Source organism: Equus asinus, chromosome 3 (genome assembly GCF_041296235.1).
Source record: "Equus asinus isolate D_3611 breed Donkey chromosome 3, EquAss-T2T_v2, whole genome shotgun sequence".
NCBI lineage: Eukaryota > Metazoa > Chordata > Mammalia > Perissodactyla > Equidae > Equus > Equus asinus.
In genome coordinates, this window is record NC_091792.1 from 75,752,011 (window position 1) to 75,778,442 (window position 26,432).

A 26,432-nucleotide genomic window follows, 5' to 3' on the forward strand; every position below is an offset into this window, starting at 1 on the left:
AACCCCCCAGTACATACTTGCATATTCTAGTTGTGAGTGACTCTGGCTGTGCTATGTGGGACACCACCTCAGCGTGGCCTGCTGAGCAGTGCCATGTCCGCGCCCAGGATCCCAACCAGCGAAACCCTGGACTGCCAAAGTGGAGCTCAGGAACTTAACCACTTGGCCACCGGGTGGCCCCTAGACTATTGTAAAAGGGCCCCATGAACTCAGGGTGATTCTCATACTCGGGTGAAATCAGTGCCTGACACCAACCCATGCTGTAACTTGATCATACTGTTTATCATTCAGTTGGCATTGCTTGAAGTTTCCCTTCTCTGTCCTGTTGCTTATACTATACTTATGATCTATTGAAATTATATGTGGTCTTCAAGGCCTCACTCACAGTCTACTCCTCCATGAAGCATTTCCTGTCTCTTGCAGCAAGAAATGATCTTTGCCTCCTCTAAACACCTCCCATTAACTCTCTTCATAGGCTGCCCTGCATAGTTATTTGGGAACTTGTCTTCTCTCTCCTACCAAACTGTAGGCTCCCTAAGGAAAGTGTCTGAAAATCACATTTATCCTTGCATGTCCTATAGCACCTTGCCTAATTTCTTGCATATCTAGGTGTTCAGTAAATATCTGCTGAGTGCATTTTACCTTATATTATGCGTGGATCTCTTTCAAACCCAGCTGAGCTGTCTGTGAGCAAGTAAATATGAAATTATCTGGTAGTCATAATAGGGCACAAGTTAAATATTTGCACTGATATGGAGAAAAAAATACCTTTGCACTGAGATAAATCAGAGAACAATAAATATCAAAGTTAGACTATGACTATCTATATCACTCTAATTTCTTCATTAATTTTCAGCATTTAATTTAGAACTTTGGAAATAATCTATAGACGGGCCAGATAGAGACTCAAATTGTTGGAAAGATTAAAGTAATGACTTGGAGAGAATAATTTTGAAGAATGAGACTAAATTAAATAGATATGCGATAATAACTAGAGAAAATAATAACAGCTAATATTTAGAGAACTTATTATACGCCATAGATTAGACTAACACTTCATTTGTATTTCACCTTAAAACAACTCTTTGAGATAGAATTGTTTGAGATAGTATTATTGTCTCCCTCATTTACAAATGAGAAAATAGGCATGGAGAGGATAAGTGGCAAGTTCTACTTACCTTACTACCTGCCAATAAGTAGTAAAGCCTGGATTCAAACCTAGTTTGACTCCTCTTAACTGTAATTCTGCATTGACAGTAATTTAGGATGTTCATTCATCTATCCATCCCATCCATGCATCCATGCATCCATTCAATACACATTAAGGAGTACTATGTGCTGGAGACTCTGCTGAGTACTAGGAATAAAGAATAAAACACACATTCTTGACCCTTAAGAAACTTAAAGTCCATTGGAAAGGCCAGCAAAAGTTTCCAGGGAAACCTTGACTAAAGAGTTAACTCTTGAAGAAAGAGCTAGACAAAGAAGGAAGAGAAGTATATTGAAGTCAGAAGAAATCATGTATGCAAATATCAGAGGATAAATAGAGTATTGCATGTTTGGGCTGCCGCTAGACTGTAGAGTGAGGGTTGGTTGAAACAGGTAGACAGAGGCTGGATTATGAGGGTCAGCTAACTTGCATTTCTATTAAAGGAACTACACTAGAAATATTTGCTTGTATTCCTATTAGTAGTATTTTATTGACCAAATCCATAGTATTTGATTGCCTAGCTGTAATAAGGGCAGGGAGTTGAATTTGGAAAAAGTCAAAAGAATGCTAAATGAAAATAGTCATAATTCCTATAGACTTACTTTTGTTCCAAATCTCCTTCTAAAAAAATAATGAAACAAAAGAAAGCTTTAAATAAAATCTCGTACAAATATTGTATTTTCAATAATTCATTAAATTTCTAGGAAATTGCTGGTACTAATGAAAAATTTACATGTGGTTGTTTTGGCCACAATTTCATCTGTATAAAATAAAACATTTAGTTACTTGAAAAAACTCAATAGTTTTGTAATTTGCTTTTAGATCTAGAGGATGGCCCCAAACAAGCTATGGTTAGTGAACGGACAGAAGCCTTTACTACTGCTCGAAATTTATTGGCCTCTGGAGCTGATGCTATTGAATGGATTATGTCTTCATACAAAGAGGTACTTGCATTTATTGTCATCAATTTGATTAAAATAAGATATATGAAAATCAAGCAAAATGTAAATTACAAGATATACTTAGTATTTTGGAAACATTTTTCTCTACCAAACATTGCTAAGAGTATAATCAAGATAAAAGGCAGCCCTCCCAAGTATATTGCTGCTAATACCCTTTAATTTTTACACTTTCAGTTATAGCTCCTCTTTTTCTGTCTATAGTATGACGTATTTGTTTTTAATTAAAAAAAAAAAACCCACACCCCTAGGTGTGGATTCTGGAGCCAGAGTGCCTAAATTTAAATTCTTGCTCCAGTATTTACAAATTATATGAACTTACTCAAATTCCTTAACCTGTCTGTGTCTGTTTCATCATCTGTGAAATAAGGATGATGATAGCATTGACTTTGTAGGGTTGTTGTGAGTTAATACATTAGAATGTTTAAAACAATACATATTAAGCAGTCACTAAATGTTAGCCAATAATATTACTTATATACCTTGCAAACTTTTACTCATCCTTCATGACAAGTCAAGCCTCACCAACCACCTCTAAAACCCTCTTGTGATTCCACCTTCTTCCCGCCTTCGTTGCAGAATCTGGCTCTACCTTCTCTGTGTTCACAGTACACCTGGTGCTTTACCACATTGTAATTGACTATCCCCTGCACCAGGCCCTGAGTGGAAAGCAGGAACTGTCTTACTCAGCTTTACATTCTTAATATCCATCCATTTTAATGCTTGGAATGTTGTACGTGGTCGATAAATACTTGCTGAAAGAATGGTAATAAGACCTGCAGATATCACAGTGTTAAGACTGGAAATCATTTTATTCAGTTCAGATGTTACATAATATTCCCATGGACAGACATTCTCACTATTAATTACTCTTGTGGCTTTTGTATCAATATAAATTGCCAGAGCATCTTTATAAATTTAGCTGCCTATTAAATCAGCCTCGAATAAGCCATATAAAAGAGTTACAAAGTTTGTGATTTACCCACAAAACTTTTCAGTCTCATTCAACAACTGATTTCTTGAATTGGGTTAAAAAAATAAAAGTAAAACCAGTTGTTTAGGGCCACGTACCAAACCAACTCAATTTTAAAAAATTTTTCAAATAGTAATTTTGATAATCTGAAGACACAGTTTTGAGGATAGGTTTTTTGATTAATAAATTACTTATTAAAATTAAATGACAAATCAAAATTTTAGCCATCTCACATTAAAATACTTTGGTATCTAAGTCACAGAAAGAATATCAATTAGTTTTTCTACATTGTCTCCGACACAAAAACTGATTGCATTTTGCTTTATTTTGGCTGACTGTGCTTTGAATCACACAATGTTCACTTCTAAAGAATCTTATTGCTGCTATGACAGCACATGAAAGCATCATGCATTCTCTGCTAGCTCCAGAGGGAGCAAGGGTCCTTTTTAGAGTTAGAGTTCAAGGGCAAACCCCCTGTCTTATATCCCAAAGTAATTTGTCCACAGTCACATTCTCAGGTTTTTTCAGACACTCTTGGCCCACTCCACCCTGCATCCTGGTCTACTAACTCCTTGCCTCCTGCTTTTATTTAATTGACCTCTACATTTGGTTTTGGACTTTTTATTTTTTTATGCAAATATATTTAGCCAGGTTTCTTTTGAATCCATATTTTGTTAATCCTTAGCTCTGTTTTCCTCTGCTTGAGAACTCAGGAGATTTTTGTGGATAACATTTGAGAAATTACCCTTTAAATAGCTATAACATTAACATATAGAAATGTGATACTAATCCAGCTACAGACCTCTCACACAGTAGAAACACGGTAGAAAGCTTTTGACAGTAATATGCACTCTTTTACTGCTTGTTTTGCACACACAAAAATCTTACACAAATGTCAGCATTGTTGTATTATTCCACAATTTATTGTTTAAGAGACATTTACTAGTGACCTGCCTCGCTTATTGGTTCCAGTTTCCTAGTAAACATTTCTGTAAGGGAATGGTTTTTGTGCTTTCCTTTTCACTGAGAAAGATGGTCTTGACAGGAGATGAGTCACCTTTCACAGTACCCTGACAACAAGGTGTTCTTTTAATAGAAAAACAGCAGGAGATTCAGCCTAAATTGGATCACTGGCAGGATAGGAGCAAGGTACCACTCTATTGAGCCTTATGGACTAAAGCAGAGATTTATCTCATCTTATCTTTAATCTCACCTAGAAAAAAGTCGTATTTAATGTTTTTCTTTGGGCATATAAATCATGTTTGGCTTGAAAAGAAGCTGAATTGTGGAATTTGGACTGAAAAGGAGTTGAAGCTTTTCACTGAGCTCACTCCCAATTTTGGTATCCTCTAGCAGGGATATTTTCTCTGCCAAGCTTAGGAATTTTGACAATCAATTTGACTCAGAAACATTCATTTCTAATAAGAAAAATATGTATTTTTCTTCTATTTAAAACCTATTTTAAATTGAAAAAAGATATCAAAATAAAGGATCATAATTTCATTGAATGAACTTAAGCTTTTCACAAAATTTCTAATTTTCTGGAAATGAAATCTGTCATTTAAACGAGTCAAATCAGAAATTTGACTAAAGATTTATTTATTTATGAAGATTTTATTTTTTCCTTTTTCTGCCCAAAGCCCCCGGTACATAGTTGTGTATTTTCAGTTGTGGGTCCTTCTAGTTGTGCTATGTGGAACGCTGCCTCAGCATGGCTTCATGAGCAGTGCCGTGTCTGTGCCCAGGATTCCAACTGGTGAACCCTAGGCCGCTGAAGCAGAGCGCACAAACTTAACCACTCGGCCCTGGGGCTGGCACCAAAAGATTTGTTTTTTTTAAGATCGGTACCTGAGCCAACATCTGCTGCCAATCTTTTTTTTCCCTTCTCTCCAAAGCCCCCCAGTACATAGTGTATATTCTAGTTGTAGGTCCTTCTGGTTCTGCTATGTGCGATGCTACCTCAGCACGGCTTGATGAGCGGTGCTAGGTCTGCACCCAGGATCCAAACCAGCAAAACCCTGGGCCGCTGAAGTGGAGCGTGAAAACTTAACCACTTGGCCGTGGGGCCAGCCCCTTGACCAAAGATTTTTAAGTCTCACTAATATTCTGAAATCTTTACATTTCGTTTTTAACCGTGACTTGAATGAATAATTTTTTATGTGTTTTATAATCCCAATCAAACTTACATTGACACGTTGCTATGTTGCTCTCTTGATAAGCTTTTTACCGTTACTTGTTTTAGTTATCAGATATGTTATTTATTTTTCATGTATAATAAAATAGGATCTTTAACATTAAATCAAAAAGCTTATATGATTGCATATTTTTTTAAGTCTGTCTTGAGTATATTAACTCTATTTTATTTCTCTGTGTTGGTTTTAGATCACTGAATTAGCAGGCTATACTGCTCGAGTGTACAATATGTTTTGGGTCTTTGATGAAGTGAAAAGAGGCATTTATAAGAGAACTGCTGTCATGCAAGAGTCTGAAAACCATAGCAAGAATGGAGCTAACATAGAATTATCCCTCAGTGATACGTTGGAAATCAAAGGTATTAGACTCAAATGTTTTTGTATTTTTCCTGTATTTAAGTGTTTATCAACAGAACTAAAGTTTTCTAGAAGCTAGTCTTTAACAGATATAAGAAACCAACATTTATTTATTTAAATAGTTATTCCTAAACTTAGTATTGCAGTCTGAGTAGTGGTGACTAACATTACCATTAAAAAAAAATTGTTACCTTTATTTAGAACAAAATTTCTAGAATTATTTTTGGAAACTGCACATATGGCAGAATGAATTGTTTGCTTTTAAAAATCAAATAACAGAATTAGAACTAATGTCATATTGTTCTTCATCATCCTATGTTTTTAAACTTATTTGGTTATCATATTTTTAAAAATTATATATAAATGTCTTAATTCCCTTTCTGGGGCACTGTGTTTTTTCTGTAAGAAAGGTTAATTTAGAGAAACAAGTAGTTGTAAAGAGTATGGCTGGGTTATATCAGATAGAGTTTAGCTTTGCTCCCATTATGATGTTGACATTAGATTATTGGTAAGTAATGTTTCTGAGAAAGATTTTCCAAGTAGATGTGTCAAAATGTCCAAATTTACATTAAACTTTTCTTTAGATATAGATATCTATATTTCACTTGGTTTTCTGATTTGTTACTGTGAATTATCTTTATAACGAATTTATCTATGTTGCATTATACTTTAAGTTATTTACGTAGTTAAGAATAACGTGTGATAGCTTTTGTAACATAAGTCGTTCCTTAACTTATAGGAGGAGTTATTGATGTGGATCATGGAATTATTTGCGAAAATGTTCCCATAATTACACCAACGGGAGAAGTGGTGGCTTCCAGGCTAAACTTCAAAGTAAGATGATATTCAAAAATCTTCTGATTGTTGCCATCACACTAATACAAAACAACACAGAATTCATGTACATTTGTTAAATACTTGCAGGAGCATATGGAAAGGAGGGGAAATCAAGAAAGGTATGCACAGTGGCTCAATTACAGAAGCAGTTAATTCCTAAGAAAGCAGAAAGAAAGAGAAATTTGATGTCTACTGCTTTATTGCCAGGTTGAAAATTAAAATTACAGTTCACTGAGAGCCTATACAAGGTTCCTAAACGGTTTTTCACACTGGGTTTTCCCTCACCTGAAAAAACAGGCCAAGAGATTGTGAGGATCCATAATTAGTGTTTTAATCCATTTGGCAGGACTCAGTGTTTTTCACATTCTGTGATACTGGGATCTGCATCTCCACTGTCATGTGTTAAACCTTGAAATCTTGTCCAAAAGTCATGTCATTACCTAGAGAATCCTTCTGTGAATTCCAGGCAGGTTGCCATCTTTCTGCTTCTGCCTGCTCACCTTTACAATGGGGAGAATAACGGTAACCTACCTTTTGGATGTGAGGATTAAATGAGACAGTTGGTGCAAAGCAGTTGGCGCAGGATCTGGCCCAAAGTGAAGCCTTCGATAAATTATGATTACAGTAGTTTTGACTTCCCTCCAGTCGGAATATAGTTTAGTTGAAGTTAGTGGCTATGTCACAGCTGTGTCTCAGGCTGGTGTCTGCCGACCTGAGCCAAGCCGTAAAAATCCCTAGAATAACTTTGCAAAAGCCTGTTAGCCTCTTGAGGCTCCTACACTCCTTTATTTTATTGTGTTTTATTTTGTTTTATTTTATTTTACTTTATTGCAGTAACAGTGGATTCTAACATCACGTAGCTTTCAGATGTACGTTGTAATACATTTCGAATTCTGTGTAGATTACATCGTGTTCACCACCCGAAAACTAATTATAGTCCGTCACCTCACATGTGAGCCTCATCGCCCCTTTGGCTCTCTCCCCTCCCCCCTCCCCCTACGGTAACCACCAATCCAATCTCCGTTGCTCTGTGCGTCTTCGTCATTGTTTTTATCATGTACTTATAAGTGAGATCACACGGAGTTTGACTTTCTCCCTCTGATTTATTTCACTTCACATAATACCCTCAAGGTCCATCCACGTTGTCACAAATGGCCGGATCTCATCATTTCTTAGGGCCGAGTGGCATTCCATTGTGTATACATACCACATCTTCTTTATCCATTCTTCCCTTGATGGGCACCTAGGTTGCTTCCAAGTTTTGGCTGTTGTGAATAATGCTGCAGTGAACCTAGGGGTGCATGTGTCTTTCTGCATTGGTGTTTTCAAGTTCTTTGGATGAATAGCCAGCAGTGGGCTAGCTGGATCCTACATATGGTAGATGTATTCTTAGTTTTCTGAGGATGCTCCATACTGCTTTCCATAGTGGCTGCCCCAGTCTGCCCTCCCACCAGCAGTGCAGGAGAGTTCCCTTCTCTCCACATCCTCCCCAACACTTGTCTCTTGTCTTGTTAATTAGAGCCATTCTGACCAGAGGAAGGTGACCTCTCCTTGTAGTTTTGATTTGCCTTCCTCTGATTGCTAATGATGTTGAGCCCCTTTCCATATGCCTGTTGGCCATCCATATACCTTCTTTGGAGAAGTCACTGCTCATATCTTGTGCCGGTCTTTTTAATTGGGTTGTTGATTTTTAGTTGTTGTTGAGCTGTATGAGTTATTTTTGTATTTTGCGTATTAACCCCTTATCCGATATATGGCTTGCAAGTATCTTCTCCCAGTTGTTAGGTTCTGTTTTGTTTTTGTGGATGGTTTCCTTTGCCCTGCAGAAGATTTTTTTACTTTGATGTACTCCCCTTTGTTCATTTTGTACTTTGTTTCCTTTGCCAGTCACACGTGGTACTTGAACATAGGCTGCTAAGACTGATGTCAAAGAGCATACTTCCTATGTTTTCTTCTAGAAGTTTCATGGTTTCAGGTCTGACGTTCAAGTTGTTGTGGTTGGTTGCTTGGTTGGTTGTTTGGTTGGTGGTTTGCCTGCATGTGCGCGTGATCTAAGTTTCTTCAGCTCTAAGTCTGTGTGTTCCCTGGTACCCAATGGGAAATGAAATGCACAAGCATACTTCTTTTATTTATTTAGAAACTATTTTACCAAAAGTCCAGTACAAAATGTGTTGTGAACATCCTCAGTACGCACAATTGTGAAACAAATACAAGTGAGCAGAGCCCAACTGGAGAAATCACTGGGGTGTCTCTGTACTCCTTCCCCATTCCCGTTCTTCGGTCGGCCAGTGTCCTACCCTCCCCACTTCCTCAAGGTGACAGATCCTGATTGCTGTTTTTTCCCCCTCATTCCTTTCCTTTTCTGTATATTATTTTTCCTCTGTTGATGTATGTTTCTTTAAACGACGTTTTTGTTGTTTGGTTTGAACTTTACCAGAATGTCCTATTTCTTTCTTTCACCGAATATTCTGTTCCTGAAATTCAGCCCCTGATGCTTGTAACCGGTAGCTCTAGCCCATTTTCACCGCTCCCTAGTTTTCCACACATTCCTTGCTTCACAACAAAGGCGAGCAGGTGTGCGAAGCCCACAGCACAGTTCCCGCCGTGAGTCAGCACTCAGTCAACATTTGTTGAATGGAACTGAGCCCAGACTGACTGTTGACAGCGACGCTTGGTTCCCCAGGCTGCATTCTCTGTCCTTCGCGCTGGGGCCAAGGATCCTGTTTAATTCATTTTCAGTTGATGTTTGTGCATGGTGTAAGTTAATGGTCTACTTTCATTCTTTTGCATGTGGTTCTCCGGTTTTCCCAACACCACTTATTGAAGAGACTCTCCTTGCTGTATTGTATGCTCTTGGCTCCTTTGTCGAATATTAGCTGTCCATACACATGTGGGTTTATTTCTGCACTCTCAGTTCCGTTCCATTGATCTGTGTGTCTGTTTTTGTGCCAGTACCATGCTGTTTTTGTTACTAGAGCTTCTTAGTATATGTTGAAATCAGGGAGTGTGATACCTCCAGCTTTGTTCTTTTTTCTCAGGAATCCTTTGGCTATTCGGGGTCTTTTGTTGTTCCATATAAATTTTAGGATTCTTTGTTCTATTTCTGTAAAAAATGCTGTAACTTTGATAGGGATTGTGTTGAATCTGTAGATTGCTTTAGGAAGTATGGACATTTTAACTATGTTAATTCTTCCAACCCAAGAGCACAGAATATCTTTCCATTTCTTTGCGTCTTCTTTGATTTCTTCCAACAATGTTTTACAGTTTTCGGTGTACAGATCTTTCACCTCTTTGGTTAAGTTTATTCCTAAGTATTTTATTATTTTTGTTGCAATTGTAAACGGGATTGTATTCTTAATTTCTCTTTCTGCTACTTCATGTTAGCGTATAGAAACACAACCGATTTTTTGCCTGTAGGGGATCAAGACACTCAGCCAATGCAGGCTGACAAGTAGCCTGAGGGCTTGTTGTTGGGTGGGACAGGTCCCTAGGGCTGCCTGCCTGCCCTGGCTGAACTGGATTAAATCTGTGCTCTAGTGGGTATGGCAGCCCCCTGGGCTAACAGGCCAGGGAAAGAACCTCAGTGGTGTCTGCTGGGGTCTGAGTTAGCACACCTGGACCATGTCAGAACAATAGCCCCCACCAATGTCTCAGTCTCAGGAGAGGTCTCTCCTTTCACCGGGATGCCCCCAGAGCCCACCAGTTGAGTCTCTTTTCACCAAAGGACTGTCAGCCTTCTCTCTGGTGATTTTAGTTTGCTGAGACGGGTGAGTTTGTGCATGGGCCCTTTAAGACCCGACTCTTTTCAGTTTTCATCTGATAGCTTTTCTGGGGGTATTCCCTGCTGCAGTTAATAGCCAGCGAAGCCAGATACTAAGACCCTCGTCTCAGTTGTGCTGAGTCTAAAGGATGCTTTTAGTAGTATTGGCCCCTGCTTTGGACCTCACCCCTCCTGGGAGGGCTGCATACCCTAGGGTGGCTCTCTCCTGGCCAGCTGAGAAACTCCACTGCTCCCAAAGGTGACTTTTTTCTCTCCAGCTGGAATTTCTGGCCCTTCTGCCTTTGTCAGCACTGTCCCTTGTTGTGGGGGTTCTTTTTATCCAGTTTTCAGTTTTCTATACAGGGTAATTTTTCCAAAAATAATTGTAACCTGGTTGCGTTCATGGGAGGAGATGAGTTCAGAGTCTGCTTACACCGCCATCTTGACAAGATCCACCACTTCTACACTTCTGTTACTTCTGTTTTCATTTTCTCCCTCCTTTGGTACAGAGCCCATCTGGGGACCCTATTGAGGTCATCTGTCTCATGGGGGTTGTGAGGATTAAATGTGGAGTGCTTCCAACAGTACTTGGCACACAGTAGGTGTTCAAGTTTGGTAGTTATTGTCATGACCACCACCCCCATCATCCTCAAACCATCACCATCGCCATCACCGTCATCATCATCATGACCTCGTGCTGTCACTCCTACAGTCTGATAGTTAGGACTCTTCAGATTGGATACACTAGATTTATGCCTAATAATTCCACTTGTTTCAGCAGATATCTGTTGAGTGCTTACCATGATAGCTAAATTCTCCCCACTCCCCATTCTCTCGTCTCCTTATCTTCCCATCATGCTGCGACCCTAAGTCAGCTCTCCACTCTTTTAATTTTTTTAACACTGACCCCCCAGAGCCTCACAGTGTCCTCGAAATTACCACTCCATAATCGCCAGCCTCCTCTATTTCCTCAGCCTCTTCTTAGCCCTTCCCTCCCTCTCTTTGCCTTGGCCCTGGCCCTGCCTACAGAATATCCTTTTCTTGAAGCCCCGTCAAGCGGTGCCTGCAGATCTCAGGATTAGGGGGTACGAGATTTATGTCCTCTCTGCTCTTTGTCCTCCCACACCATTTCTTTGAGATCCATAGTCCCCAGCTGGATCATCCTCTCCTCCTCATTACTCTTTTCTGCCTAATTAGTCCCCTATTTCATTGAAGACTTGATCACCTGGCCCACAGCTTTCCTCTCTGCCTCAATTCTTGCTGTCATCCTAGTTGACTTCAGTGTGCATGCGGAGGACTGAGCCTGCACACGGGGTACTCATTATCTTCAATACCTCATCTGTACTGCTGACCTCGTCTCATCCACCTGTCCCCATTCCCACCATAATACCCTGGATTTGCATCCTGATGCTGCACCACCTCACAAATGAGCAGTGCAGCACCCTCCAGCCCTGATCTCTTCTTTCCAGCTTGCTTGGTCACTTAATTCAGCTAGGCCCTCAGCATATTTTTCCTCAGGCCCTCCATGGTGTACTCTATCCTTTAGATGCTTCCTCTATGCTGTTACCTCTCAGTTGAGCTTGGACTTCATAGTCCATCCATGATTAATTCTCTTGGCAATGCCTTCCTCTCCCTTGCCCTTCAGTCCCAGTAAACCCAAAACCAAACTACCCATTTTTGTCTTGAGTACTGGAGCTAGGACTCAGAGAGGGGCAGCTTGGTACTACGTTGAGTTCATGTCACCCCACCTCACCTATGCCCTCACAGAGCCTGACCATTCTAGTAGGATTCTCTTGTCAAGTCACTCTCCCATGCTCCAGAATATATAATTCAGACATTTTCCACAGACTTCTGATTTACTCCCCCCAACCCTTCATTCTCAAAATAATATGGGTGATGTTTTGAGTATGCATAACATAGAAAATAGAAGCCTTCAGATTGGAACTCCATTCACTTCCTCCAAGAAACTTAATCAACCTATCCTACTGTTAGAGTTGCAATGTCCTCCAGCAAAGACCACCAGAAGCACACCAGTAGGTAAACCAGTTGGGTTGAATTACTCTTTGTAATGAGGGAGGCCTCACATCATAGGGAACTCTGGAGCCTATCAGGATGAGGGCGTTAGAAAGAACTTACAGGATTTGGGCTTTGGTTGGATAGTTTGGGGAGGGTTCAAGGAAGCAGGGATTTGCTCTGGACTGGGTGCTGAGAGGAGGCAGGGACAATTCTGTGATCGTGTAGCTCAATCAATCCTTTCTAGAAGGAGTTGTGACTAGAGTGAGACAAACGCCGTAATTCATAAAGAAGCCACAGTTGCTCGCTTCAGTCAGGAGAGAGGGATGTTTGGTATTTTCTGGATGGCACGACGGCCTTGTGTTTGTCTGTTTAGGCAAAATGATGAAGTGGTGGTGTTTTGTCTCACGTCATCCCTGTCGCAGCGTGACCTTGTGCTGGTGTCTGTGAGAAGTTTATGTCCAACAGGTGAAAAGCATGGCTTGTGGGAGCACGAGGCCAGCTTCTAACAACAGGAAAGCCTGGCTCATGGTACCGGACCAGCTCCTGGATGTCAGCACTGCTTTTCTTCTTTTCACAGAGGAGGAAGTGAGTTTTAAAAAGATAAATAGGTGTTTGCCAGGCAGGAGAAAACAGCATGAGCTAAACAGGATGCAGATTGAAGCAGAATAGTGTGTCAGGAGACGTTGACATCGGGTGGGGGAATGGGTGGCAAGAGAGAATTCCATTGAGGTTGTGGGAGAATGAGATGTAGAAGGTCTCAAGGCTAATGGAAGGTCATGAGGGGTTTTAAGTGGAAGAACTGACATGATCTGGTGTGTGTTGTAGAAAAATCCCAGCAGCTGTGGGGGAGATGGGTGGTGACAGAGGGAAGGTCTGTGCTCTTTTCCTTCCCCACTGCTGCAGCCCTTGCTCAGGTCTGTTCTCTCACCTGCTCTATTGCACCACGTCCTTGGTGTTGGACCTGCTTCTGGTCTAACCCCCTCCCCCACCCCAGTGATCATGCTGTGGCCAGGGTGCTTTAGCAGAATCACAAATCTTATCCTATCACTTTGTCAGTTACAACCTTTGATGCCCCATCAGCCATGAGGTAAAAACCTACAGGACATTGCATGACACACCACACCTTTCATCATCTGATCATGCCACCTGGATACCCACTGCCATTTGGGAAGATCTGTTAGGATGTCTCAGAATGATCTCAAATTCATGATTTCCAAAACTGTGCTCTCGCATCATCTTCGCGTGTTCTCCTCCTTGTTACCCCACCCCAAAACCCAGTGAATGGGGCCGTTGTTCATTCAGTTGCCAAGTACCAAATGTAGGAGTCAGCTTGGAACTGCCCTTTGGTGTACCTACCACCTTATGTGATCAATCACCCAGACCTGTTGATTTTATTTGTTCGATATTTCTGGAATCTACCTCCTTTTCTCCACCTGTGCTTCCGCCATCTCAGTCCAAGCTAAGATCACCTGTGGTCTGAGCTATGGCACTAGTCTGGTGACTGAGGACCCCAGTCACTGTTCCCTCCTCCAAACCCATATCTCATAGTGAATCCAGAGGTTTGTAAAGGGCATATTTTATCCTGTCACTCCCTAGTTTACTAGCTTCTTGTGGCTGTTGTAAAAAGACCAAAGTTCCTTATGTGGTCTCCACAGCCCTGCCTGCTCTGTCCTACTTCTCCAGCCTCCCTTCACACCACTCCCCCCTTCCCTAAGGGATCCTTTCTGTTCTTCAAATGTGCCCTGTTCCTGCCTCCCTTGGCGCCTGTCAGCACACTGTTCCCTCTTCCCGCAATGCTTTCTCCCACCCTCCCTGCCACAGTGGTTCCACGTCATCTCTCAGATGGAGGCAGCCACTCAACACACTTTATTGAGTGCCTACTCAGTTTCTGGAGACAGTGTTTTAGCATGGATACAGAAGTGAACAAAACAGACAAAACTGGAGCTCTTAGGAAGCATTTATTCCAGGAGGGAGACAGCCAGAACGACAATAAGGAAAATATTTGGCATGTCAGGTGGTGATAGATGCAGTAGGAGTGTTGGAAGGAGTTGTGACTGGAGATGGGATGGCCAGGGAAGGCCCCAATGAAGTTAATGCTGAGGAAAGACTTGTGGAGGGTGAGGGAACGAGTAACGGTGTCCAGGCAGAGAGAACAGAGAGCAGAAAGGCCCTGAGGCAGGAGCTGGCCTCCCCTGTTCCAGGAGCCACAAGGCCAGCCTGAGTGAGATGGAGAAGAGTAGCAGATGGAATCTGGGTGGCCGTGGGTACAGATGCTGCAGGCTCTTGTGAGGCCCTAACTTTTCCTCTGAGGTAGGCACCATTGGAGGATTTTGAACTGGAGAAGGAGGTGACGTGACTTGAGTTTTCACAGGATCACATCGGCTTCTCTGTGGAGAATAGACTGTAGGAGACAAGGGTAGAAAAGGGAGATGAGTGAGTGGTACTGGAATATTCCAAGTCAGAGATGTTGTGGCTTGGATCAGGATGGTAGCAGAGCAAGTTCTGAGAGTCCGTCACATTCTGGGTCCATTTTGAAGGGCAAATGAGCTGATATTATGTGCTGAGAGACTGGATGTGGGGGAGACTGAGGAGTCAAAGATGACTCCAGGGTTTTTTGGTTTCTCTCAGATATGGATCCCTCAAGGAGGCCTTTCTGACACCTGCAGTCAAGATCTTGCCCCTGTTATATGTCCTCATGACACTCTCTGCATTACCTTGGTGATCATCAGCTCAGTTGTAATTCAGACATACTGTTTCATGCTTTTCTGTCTAAAAGTTCTTGGTCAGCCATAAGAATGTCCGCGGCCTCTGGAGAAACCCGAGGCTGCAGTTCCCTGAGAGCAAGCGTAGCGGGGACCCTGCGTCCCTGTCAGCGCACCTTCCCGCTCCGCGAAGGTCAGAAACGTGTGGACGGGGCCCCAGGAGTTCTGCCATGAGGGTGTCCCTGTCCACAGTCCACCGCCAGAGGGGGCGGGGCAACGGCCTGGGAGTATCTGGGCCTCGGCGCCGAGGAGCACGCCCCTGCTGGGCCGCCATCTTGGGAGCCGTCCGTGACCCGCGCCTGCGAGCCAAGCCCGGCGGAGTCCGGTCGCGCTCTGCTACTCTTTCCGGGGCTGGGCTCGTCCGTTCCCCCGGCGTCCGTGGACGTCGCTCCGTGTCCCGGTGGGCACAGCAGCCCGGGCCCTCCACAGCCATGGCCGCTAGCCTGAGGAGGCCCTCCTTCAGCTCCGGGTCTTCCTCCTCGCCCAACACAGACGACCAGGGCGCCTGCGAAGATGATTCCATCTGGGAGAGGTGCCTGGGGGCGTGGGGCGTGGGCCTGGGGGCTGGTGGGAGCCGAGCCTGTATCTGAGGAATAGGCTTGTGCGCCAAGAGGTGCCCGTCAGGTCGCGCGACAGCTGTGGGGCGCGCGGAGCGAGGGGTCTCTTCGTGCGCTCACGTTCATGGAACGTGCGGTGTGTGCCGGGCACGGGGCCAGCCCGGGGATGCGGTGCCTGGGAGTCGGGCGCTGAAGCGGCACACGTGGTCTTGGCTCCTTGGAACCAAGTCTTGCTGGAAGGACAGACGTGAAGAAGATAGTGACGTTGGTCTCGATGGGTTCTGAGGAGTGCAGCTCTCCCTCCTGTACGGGATTGTTAAGGCACCTTCTAGTTTTAGTTTATTTGTTGTTGTCTTTTAAAAGAAATTGATCGGATCTCCCGGTATTTCTGTGCTGTGTCCGTTTCTGCCTTAATATGTGGCTTTCTAATTCTAGATGTTTGTTTTTCTTTTTTTAACATCTTCCAATGCGTGTTTGAAATAATTAAATGTGGAGTGTTGTGCTGTATGTTTTCTCCTTGATGTTTTTGGAGGAGCACAGGAGAAATTTTGAACGACTGAAATGTTATGATTCAGTTTGTTTTCTTCTTACAGTAACTTTGTATGGAATTTTTTTTTCCTGTTCCTGGATGTTGTATGGACAGGGTTCCTAGTGTGAGAGAGCCCACTTCTGTCAGGATGGTGAAGCGCGGTTTCTTTAAACATAATGCAATCGGGAATTAAGGGGTATATTTTGTTTCTCTTTCCTTTGTGCAAAATCCTTCCTATTCCTTTTTTCTTTCCTTCCATCCTCTTTCCTTATGGCCCCGTCTGGGAGGAGCACCGCCTCTTTTGCCAATTTCTGGTTCTCCCTTGGAAGCAGTGCTTCTCCAAGGCTGACACCTCCAGAGCCTTTCCCCTTGCAGCAGCGTGCTCGTGGCCAGTGCCCAGGACTACCGAGTCCTTTGCCTCTGTTGCGTATTTCAGCAGGTAGTGTTGGACTTCCTCTTTTGAGGGTGGTTTGATGTGTTTTTTCTGATTCCTCCATGACCTTGTCCTTTCCATGGAGTCTTAAACCTTGTAATCCTCCACTCTGCCAAAGGCTTTCAGTAGTGGTCGGAGCTGGGCTGGAAGTTGGCATTTGTTTCTGAACTTGCAGGTCATTTGAAGGTTATGGTCGTCTTGGTCATCTTGTGACACTACAGGCTTGCTTCTATGTGGCTTCGTTGGTTCTCCTTGTTGACTGTATGATTTGGAGGAGGTCGATTGTATGACTGTGGAGAGTTTTGGATTCAGGGAGCTGTCTTGATCTTCCAGACCCTGAAGGCTCTCCCAGAGTTCTTCCTGGTATCGATTTTCACAGGCCTTTCCCACACGTGATGTTCTTCCTGTTTTCTTGATCCGATGGTATTTCGATGCCAGTTTCGTTTTTAATTGATGGATTGTGTCCTTGCTGCCTATTGGTCATCTGTATTTCTTTCTCAGTCAATTATTTATTCCTACCCCTTAGTAATTTCTTAGTTGGGTTTTGGGAGCTCCTTCTTCACTGTGGATATTAACCATTTGTCTATTTTACGTGTTGCTCATATTTTTTCTGAGTCTGACTCATCTTTTAACTGTGTTTCTAGTATTGTTGCTAGATGGAATAGTGTATCTTGGGAGTCTTTGCACATTAGTGTAAATCTTTTTGTTTTTGTCTTCGCTCGTGGGTGAGAGATTGGGTATCGAATGCTTATCTCACACAGTTTTGTCCCTCGTCTCTGTCCACACACATTGCTCCATGTATCCTAGAATTGCAGGTGAGCAGTCTAATTCCAATGTGACCTTTTTTTCTCTTTCTTCCTAAATCCCTAGAGAATTTTATTTATTCTTGAAGTTCCAAAACTTTCTCAATATGTGTTATGGTCATATTTTTTTCTCATCAATTTGGCCTCATATCTGATGTGTTCCTTTTGATGATCGGGGCCCTCCTTGAGTTGCAGAAAGTTTCCTCTGAGATGTGTTTAAAGATTATTTTTCTCATCTGCTCTGCTCTCTCCCTCAGACATGCCAATCATTCTTCTATTGAAAATCTTTTTCCATCTCTGGAATCTTCTTCTTATTTTCTCTCTTTTCCTTTATCTCCTTCTTTCTGAGAGAGTTTCTCAAGAATGGCTTCAACATCATTGATTCAATTCCCAGTGATGTAAAAACTGATCTTGATTGTTTCTAAGCTGCATGTAATCTCAAGGGAAATTTTATTCTTTCCAAAATACTTTCTCTTTATCTTTTTGTCTATTTCTCCCTTGCCACCCTTTCCCTTTACAGCTCAGTCCCTCAACTTATACAGGTTTTCATTTCTTGCTTCATAGAGCAAACAGTTTCCTGAATTTTCCTGAGAACACAAACACAGCAGAAGCTTTCTAAAATATAGTTCTGTTTCCTCAAATAGAAGTCTTTCAAGGACTCTTCTCCTGACTTTTCAGCTGAACGTTTCTATGTTCATGCTGTACAGTCTTGAAGAAAAATAAGACAAAGACATATGGCTGAGATATATGTTCTGATTTCCACGTCGGCGTATTCACGAAGAAGTGAGAAATGGACAGCCTTTTCCTATTAGTTAGACGTGATTTCTACTTAGTTCCTATCAGGTTGCTGTGTGATCTTTTCCTTGTTCCTGCTCTGAAGTTGGAGAGCTCGGTGATGTGCACAGCCTTGAGCCACATTTCTAGTTTATTATTTTTATTTTTATTTCTTTCTGCTGATGAAGATTCGTCCAGAGCTAACATCTGCCGCCAATCTTCCTATTTTTTTCTAATTGAGGTCAAAAGAGTTTATAACATTGTGAAATGTCAGTGGTCCGTTATAAATTGTTCGTCACTGTATCAATGTGCCCTTTTACCCCTATGCCCAGCTCCCTCCCCTCTTCCCCTCTGGTAACCAGTAAACCATTCTCTTTGTTCGTGTGTTTACCTTCCACGTATGAGTGAAATCACATGGTGTTTGCCTTTCTCTGTCTGGCTTATTTCACTTAACATAACACCCTCAAGTTCCATCCACATTGTTGTGAATGGGACAAGTTTGTCTTTTTTTATGGCTGAGTAGTATTGCATTGTGTGTGTGTGTGTGTGTGTATATACGTATATGACATCTTCATCCAGTTGTCAGTTGATGGGCACTTGGTTTGCTTCCGTGTCTTGGCTATTGTGAATAATGCTGCAAGGAACATAGGGGTACATAAGTATCTCTGAATCATTGATTTCCAGTTCTTTGCTTAAGTACCTAGTCATGAGATAGTAGTGAAGAGACTGTCTTTTCTCCATTGTATGTTCTTGGCACCTTTGTCAAAGATTAGCTGACCATAGATGTGTGGTTTTATTTCTGGGCTTTCAGTTCTGTTCCGTTGATCTGTGTGCCAGTTTTTGTACCAGTACCATGCCATTTTGGTCACTATGGCTTTGTAGTACATTTTGAAGTCAGGGATTGTGATACCTCCAGCTTTGTTCTTTTTTCTCAGGATTGCCTTAGCAATTCGAGATCTTTGCCCCATATGAATTTTAGTTATTCCTTGCTCTGTTTCCGTCAAGAATGTCAGCGGGATGCTGATAGGGATTGCATTGAATCTGTAGATTGCTTTGTGTAGTATGGACGTTTTACCTATGTTTATTCTTCCAATCCATGAGCAAGGAGTCTCTTAACATCTCTTTAAGTCACTATAGTTTCTCTCACTCATGTCTTATAGTTTTCTTTCTATAAGTCCTTCACTTCCTTGGTTAAATTTATTCCTAGGTACTTAATTTTTTCAGGTACGCTGGCAAATGGAATTATATTTTTGAGTTCCCTTTCTGTAAGTTTGTTGTTGGAGTATAGGAAAGCAACTGAAATTTGTAAGTTGACTCTGTACCCTGCAAATTTACTGTAGTTGTTAGTTATTTGTATTAGTTTTCCAGTGGATTTTGGGGGGGTTTTCTATATACAAGCTCATGTTGTGTGCAAACAGCGAGAGTTTCACTTCTTCACTCCCTATTTGGATTCCATTTATTCTTTTCTCTTGCCTAATTGCTCTGGCCAAAACCTCCAGTACTATGTTGAATAAGAGTGATAATAGTGGGCATCCTTGTCTCGTTCTTGTTCTCAGGGGGATGGCGCTCAGTTTTTGCCCATTGAGTATGATATTGGCTGTGGATTTGTCATATATGGCCTTTATTATGTTAAGGTAATTTCCTTGTATCCCTATTTTTTTTCATAGTTTTTATCATAAATGGCTGTTGGATCTTGTCAAGTGCTTTCTCTGCATCTATTGAGATGATCATGTGGTTTTTATTCTTCAATTTGTTGATGTGGTGTATCACATTGATTGATTTGCGGATGTTGAACCATCCCTGTGTCCCTGGTATGAATCCCACTTGATCATGATGTATGATCCTTTTGACGTATTGCTGAATTCAGGTTGCCAAAATTTTGTTGAGAATTTTTGCATCTATGTTCATCAGCGATATTAGCCTGTAGTTCTCCTTTTTTGTGCTGTCCCTCTCAGGCTTTGGTATCAGTGATGCTGGCCTCGTAGAATGTGTTAGGAAGTGTTCCATCCTCCCTTGTGTTATTTTTAATATCTTCTTTTAGGTTTGTTAACAGTTGCTTTACGAACTTTGCTGCTCCTGTGTTGGGTGCATAGATATTTATAAGTGTTATTATTCTTCTTGATGGAGTGTCCCTTTGATCATTGTATACCGCCCCTCTTTGTATTTCTTTACCTGCCTTGTCTTGAAGTCTACTTTGTCTGATGTAAGTATTGCGACATCTGCTTTCTTTTGTTTGCTGTTAGCTTGGAGTCTCGTCTTCCACCTCTTCACTCTGAGCCTGTCCTTGTCATTAGAGCTGAGATGAGTTTTGTGGAGGCGACAAATTATTGGATCTTGTTCTTTAATCCATCTTGCCACTCTGTGTCTTTTTATTGGAGAGTTCAGTCCATTTCCATTGAAGGTGATTATTGATGTATGACGGCTTAATGCTGTCATTATATCACTCATTTTCCAGTTTTCCTGCATTTCCTTTGTTTCTCGTCCTGTGTGTTTTGGTCTACCCATTGAATTATGCCGTTTTTTATGCTGTGTGTCTTTGTTTTTTCCTTATTTCTTTTTTGTGTCTCTGTTCTGCTTTTTAGTTTAGTGGCTGCCCTGAAGTTTGTATTCAGAATCTCGTGCATAACATAGTCCCTTTTCAGATGACCTCTTCCTTCCTTGGTCTAAACTGATTCAGTCCCTTTCCACCTCGCCTCCTAAGTTATTATTGTCATATCTTATTCCAACTTGTGTCATGAGTTTGTGGTTAAAGTGACAAGATTGTCTTTGTTTTTGGTGTATTCCTTCCCTTTAGCCTAATGCTGTGGTTGAATATTTGCTATCCTGTTGTGATCCTGTCTATCTGTTGGTCTCCTTACTCTGTGTTTTGTGACCCCTCTCTCCCCTTTGTCATTTTTTCAGGTATGAGGGCCTTCTTGAGGATTTCTTGGTGTGGGAGGATGGATCTCATGGCTACGAAGTCCCTTAGCATTGTTTGTCTGGGAAAGTTTTAATTTCTTCCTCATATCTGAAGGATGTTTTTGCTGGGTAGAGTATACTTGGCTGAAGATTTTTATCTTTTAAAATTTTGGATATGTCATTCCATTCTCTTCTAGCTTGTAAGGTTTCTGCAGAGAAGTCTGCTTATCTGATAGGGGTTCCTTTGTAGGGTATTTTCTTCTGCCTTGCTGCCCTGAGTATTCTTTCTTTGTCATTCATTTTTGCCAGTTTTACTACTATATGCCTTGCAGTAGGTCTTTTTACTTGGACACATCTAGGAGATCTGAAGGCTTCCTCCAGACACATTTCCCTCTCATTGTCTAGATTTGGGAAGTTGTCTGCTGTTATTTCTGTGAGCACGCTTTCTGCTCTACTCTCCTTATCTTCACCTTCTTCAATACCTATAATTCTTATGTTGTATTTTCTCATTGAGTTGGATATTTCTCGGAGACTTTCTTCATTTCTTTTTAGTCTCAGTTCTCTCTCCTCCTCTGTCTGGAGCATTTCAACATGTCGCTCCTCTGTGGTGTCCACACGAGCATTCAGGGAATCTGTATTTTGTTTTATAGCTTCCATTGTGTCTTTCATCTCTAATATTTCTGATTGATTCTTCTTTATAGTTTCAATCTGTTTTGTGGACTAGCTCCTGAACTCGTTGAATTGTTTCTCTATATTCTCTTTTACCTCATTGAGTTTTTTGACAATAGCTCTTTTGAATTCATTGTTGCTTAGTTTACTTATTTCTGCATCCTCAGGACTGAATTCTGGGTGCTTATTTTCTCTCTGGTCTGGAGATTTGATGAATTGCCTGATGCTGGAAGAATGAGTCTTTTTCCCATTGTGATAGTATTCTGTTGCAGTTACAGCCTGTTGCCAATGGATGGGGGTCGAGAGCTGTGTGTTCTGAGCCCTCCACCTTCAGCGGAGATGGCCCAGCGCAGTGCGGGTCAGGGGCGGGGCACTTTCTCCTGCACACAGTCCCGGGTTCCCGATCAGCTCTCGCTATCTGGTCTCCTGTGGTCTTGGCTTGATGAGGTCACCCCTGAGTGAAAGCTTTTGCCCTGTTAAAGGGCTTCCCTTTAGGCCGCAAGCGCCCTAGGGAGTCCTGGGTGATTCCACAGATGCGCAACCCCTCCCCCACTCCTTCTGTCATGGAGCCTCCCTGGCAGTGACCACAGTCTTTAGGGGAGGGAGCAGAGTTCTCTCTTACCCTGGGCCAGCTCCTCTGAGGCAGGGCTCCAGCCTCTCCACCCTCTGTCATGTGGCTGCCATGACTCTCCGAGGATTTTTGTGCTTTTAGGTTATTTTCTTTTGGAATAGGGTTGCTCCTTTTTGTTGTATCTTGGAGGGGAGAGAGTCCTGGGCAAGCTCACTCCACCATGATGCTGATGTCACTCCATTGCTAGTTTAATCTTGAAGTCGGTTTTGTCTAAGGACGGCAACACCTGCTTCTTTTGTTTGCCATTAGCTTGGAGTCTCATCTACCATCAGTTCACTCTGAGCCTTTGTTTGTCTTTAGAGCTGAGATCTGTTTCCTGGAGGCAGCATAATGTTGGGTTTTATTTTTTAATCCATCCCACCACTCTCTCTCTCTCTCTTTTTTTTTTTTTGAGGAAGATTAGCCCTGAGCTAACATCTGCTGCCAATCCTCCTCTTTTTGCTGAGGAAGACTGGCCCTGAGCCAACATCCATGCCCATCTTCCTCTACTTTATATGTGGGACACCTACCACAGCGTGGCTTGCCAAGCTGTGCCATGTCCACTCCTGAGATCCTAACTGGCGCACCCCAGACCGCCAAAGCAGAGCATGTGCACTTAACTGCTGAGCCACTGGCCCGGGCCTACACTCTCTCTTTTTTGATTGGAGAATTCAATCCATTTACATTTAGAGTGATGATTGATCTATGAGGGCTTACTGCTGCCATTTTATCACTTGTTTTCTGGTCATTCTGTATTTCCCTTGTTTCTTGTCCTTTGTATTTCGGACTGCCAGTTTAGTTTGGTAGTTCTCTAGAATGATTTTCTCCGTATGTATCCTTTGTGTCTCTGTTCTGATTGTTTGTTTAGTGATCGCCATGAGGTTTATCTAAAAAATCTCATAGATGAGATAGTCCATTTCCTGATGGCCTCTTCTTTCCTTAGTCTAAAGCAGGTTCCATTCCTTTCTTCATCCCCTTCTAAGTTACTTTTGTCGTAACTTCCGTTTTCTGATGTGAGTTCGTGGTTAAAATGATGAGATTACGGTTATTTTTGATGTGTTCCTTTCCTTTATCTTCAATATTATAATTGTTTGCTATCCTGTCCTGATAGAGAACTGTAGTTTTCTGATTTTGTCTGCCTATTTATCTCTTTGCTCAAGGCTTTTTAAACCCTTTCTTTTTCTTTCTGATATGAGGGCCGCCTTGATCATTTCTTGTATGAGGGAGTCTTGTGGCAATGAACTCCCTCCGCTTTTGTTTATCTGGGAAAGTTTTTATTTCTCCATCATATCTGAAGGATAATTTCGATGGATAGAGTCTTCTTGGCTGAAAGTTTCTGTTTTTCAGAATTTTGAGGATATTGTTCTGTTCTCTCCTAGCCTGTAAGGTTTCTGCTGGGAAATTCGGTGAAAGCCTGCTAGGGGTTCCTTTGTAGGTTATTTTCTCCTGCCTTGCTACCCTTAATATTTTTTCTTTGTCATTTACTTTTGCCAGTTTCACTAACATATGCCTTGGAGAAGGTGTTTTTACATTGATACAATTAGGAGTTCGGTTAGCTGCTTTTTTTTTTTTAAAGATTTTATTTTTTTCCTTTTTCTCCCCAAAGCCCCCTGGTACTTAGTTGTGGGTCCTTCTAGTTGTGGCATGTGGGACGCCGCCTCATCGTGGTTTTGATGAGCCGTGCCATGTCCGTGCCCAGGATTCGAACCAACGAAACACTGGGCCGCCTGCAGTAGAGTGTGCGAACTTAACCACTCGGCCATGGGGCCAGCCCCTCGGTTAGCTTCTTTTACTTGTAAATCCAGTTTCTTCCCCAGGTTTGAGAAGTTCTCAGCTATTATTTCTTTGAACAAGCTTTCTGTTCCTTTCTCCCTCCCTTCTTCCTCTGGCATACCTATAATCCTGCTGTTGCATTTCCTAATTGAGTCAGATAATTCTGGGAGAATTTTTCATTTCTTTTTTATCATAGTTCCGCCTCCTTCTTCTGAAGCATTTCTATATTTCTGTCCTCCAAGCTGCTGCTTCTGTGTTCCATAAATCAGCCCTGTTATTCAAGGACTCCAGATTTTTCTTTATCTCATTCATTGTGTCTTTCATCTCCAACATTTCTGATGGGTTTTTATTTATAGTTTCAGTCTCTTTTGTGAAGAATTCTGTCTGTTCATTAAATTTTGTTCCTGATTTCATTGAACTGCTTTCCCAAGTTTTCTTGTAACTCATTGAGTTTTTTGTTTTTTTGGTTTTTTTTTTTTGGAGGAAGATTAGCCCTCAGCTAACTACTGCCAGTCCTCCTCTTTTTGCTGAGGAAGCCTGGCTCTGAGCTAACATCCATGACCATCTTCCTCTAGTTTATACGTGGGACGCCTACCACATCATGGCTGCCAAGCAGTGCCATGTCCGCACCTTGGATCCGAACCAGCGAACCCCGGGCCGCCGAGAAGCGGAACGTGCGAACTTAACCACTGCGCCACCGGGCCGGCTCCTCATTGAGTTTTTTAATGATAGCTATTTTGAATTGTCTTACATTTAGATTGTAAATTTTTGTGCCTTCAGGACAAGGTTGGTTTCTGCTTGCTTGTCATTTTCCTTATGGTCTGGAGTATTAAAGTGTCTTTTTGTACTATTTCAGGGAGTGGATTTGTGCTTCCCCTTAGTGGAAGTATCTGATCACAGATTCTACCTGCTACCAGTGGGAGGGGCAGGAGCTGTGTATTCTGAGCCCACCGTGATCCCTTGCATCTGTGCCTGTCCTTTGGAATCTGTGTTGACTGGGCACGTCTGCCATTGCCCGCTCAGTGCTGCTGCTTTAGAAATGTGTGTGAATGCGCTCTGGTAGGAGTCCCTTCCTCTGGCTGAGCTGGTGTGTCAGGTGGAGGGAGAGGCGCTTTGTTTTGCATGCAGAATCCTGGGGGCATTCTGCTCTGCAGTTGCTGTCTCCCCCCCGGGGTGCTTGCTTGATAAAGATGCCCCTGCAATTCCTTGGCCTCCTCCATGTGGGGCTTTCCCACAGCTGTAGGCAGCTCCAAGAGTAAAGGCGTTCCTGCAGAGAGCTGCCCCTACCCGCTCTCCTCACAGGGCCACATGCAGTCCTGTTTCCTAGATCACCGTCAAGGAGGAAGAGGAGATCCCCTTACCTCCTTCCACTTCCTCCCGGGGGTACAGCACCTCCACCTTCAAATGTATGGCTGCCTGGGTCTCTCAGATGTCTGTTGTGTCGTGTGAATGTTCTCTGTTGGTTTATGAATGTCCTTTGCATTGTGTCTTGGGGAGAGAGTCTAAGGGAAGAGCTCACTCCACCATGATGGTGGATGTCACTGGTTTTTTGTGGGTGTCTATGTGAGCTGCCATTAGCATGGCAGATGGGTGGTGTAGGTCCATACCTGGGAACCGAACCTGGGCCACCGAAGCAAAGTGTGCCAAACTTTAAGCACTAGGCCACTGGGGCTGGCCGCCAGATATCTAGTTTAAAATAGCCAAGTGTCATGAAACTTTCTAGTTTAAAAAGTCACTCATTCTTTAAAATAATAACCTGATGTCTAAGAAGAGATATTGAGATACCACTACCTTATTGTCTTTGTACAGTATTTAAAACTCATTCCTGGATGGGCTGTTTCTGCATTCGTGCGTGGCTAAAAGCTACAACTTCACTATGGCTGCCCCACAGCTCCTTTCCTTCCACATGCACGTTTCAGCTCACGACTGATGCTGGATGAGGGTGTTAAAGACTCTGAATCCTCTACTAAATAGTTTCCATACTGAGGGAGATTTGAATTCCTTCGCTCTGATGAAAGAAAGTCTATGCTTGTGAGATTTCTTGAAATATTTTACCATGAATGGTTCCACCAGTCTACTGTAAGCTTTAAAGGTTTAACTCATGGAAGTTCTTCCGGTTTTCTAGCAGGTAATGGTGAAATATTTCTGGTTCCTAGTGCTATTGAAATTCTCTGTCTACTCTTGAGTTTTTACATCTAGGTGAGTCTGGGGAATGGCTCATCAGAAAGTACCCACTTGCTATTCATGATTCTGAGCTAAGTAGATTATGAATATGTCGCTCTGCTGCATAAAATTCTCCAAGGGTTCCCAACTATGTATA

At 42.4% G+C, this 26,432-nt stretch overlaps 2 protein-coding genes across 2 annotated transcripts in view; one reads left to right on the forward strand and one right to left on the reverse strand.

Moving 5' to 3' along the window:
• LOC123276113 (uncharacterized) overlaps positions 1-26,432 on the reverse strand; it is a 153,296-nt gene that overhangs the window by 86,301 nt on the left and 40,563 nt on the right. The gene's annotated exons all lie outside the window — the stretch shown is intronic.
• Positions 1-26,432, forward strand: part of LOC123276646 (ATP-binding cassette sub-family D member 2-like) — a 182,108-nt gene that overhangs the window by 11,653 nt on the left and 144,023 nt on the right. The window contains 2 exon segments of the mRNA XM_070506463.1: positions 2,033-2,154; positions 5,525-5,693. Coding sequence (XP_070362564.1) covers positions 2,033-2,038 — 6 coding nt within the window. The 3' untranslated portion in view covers positions 2,039-2,154; positions 5,525-5,693.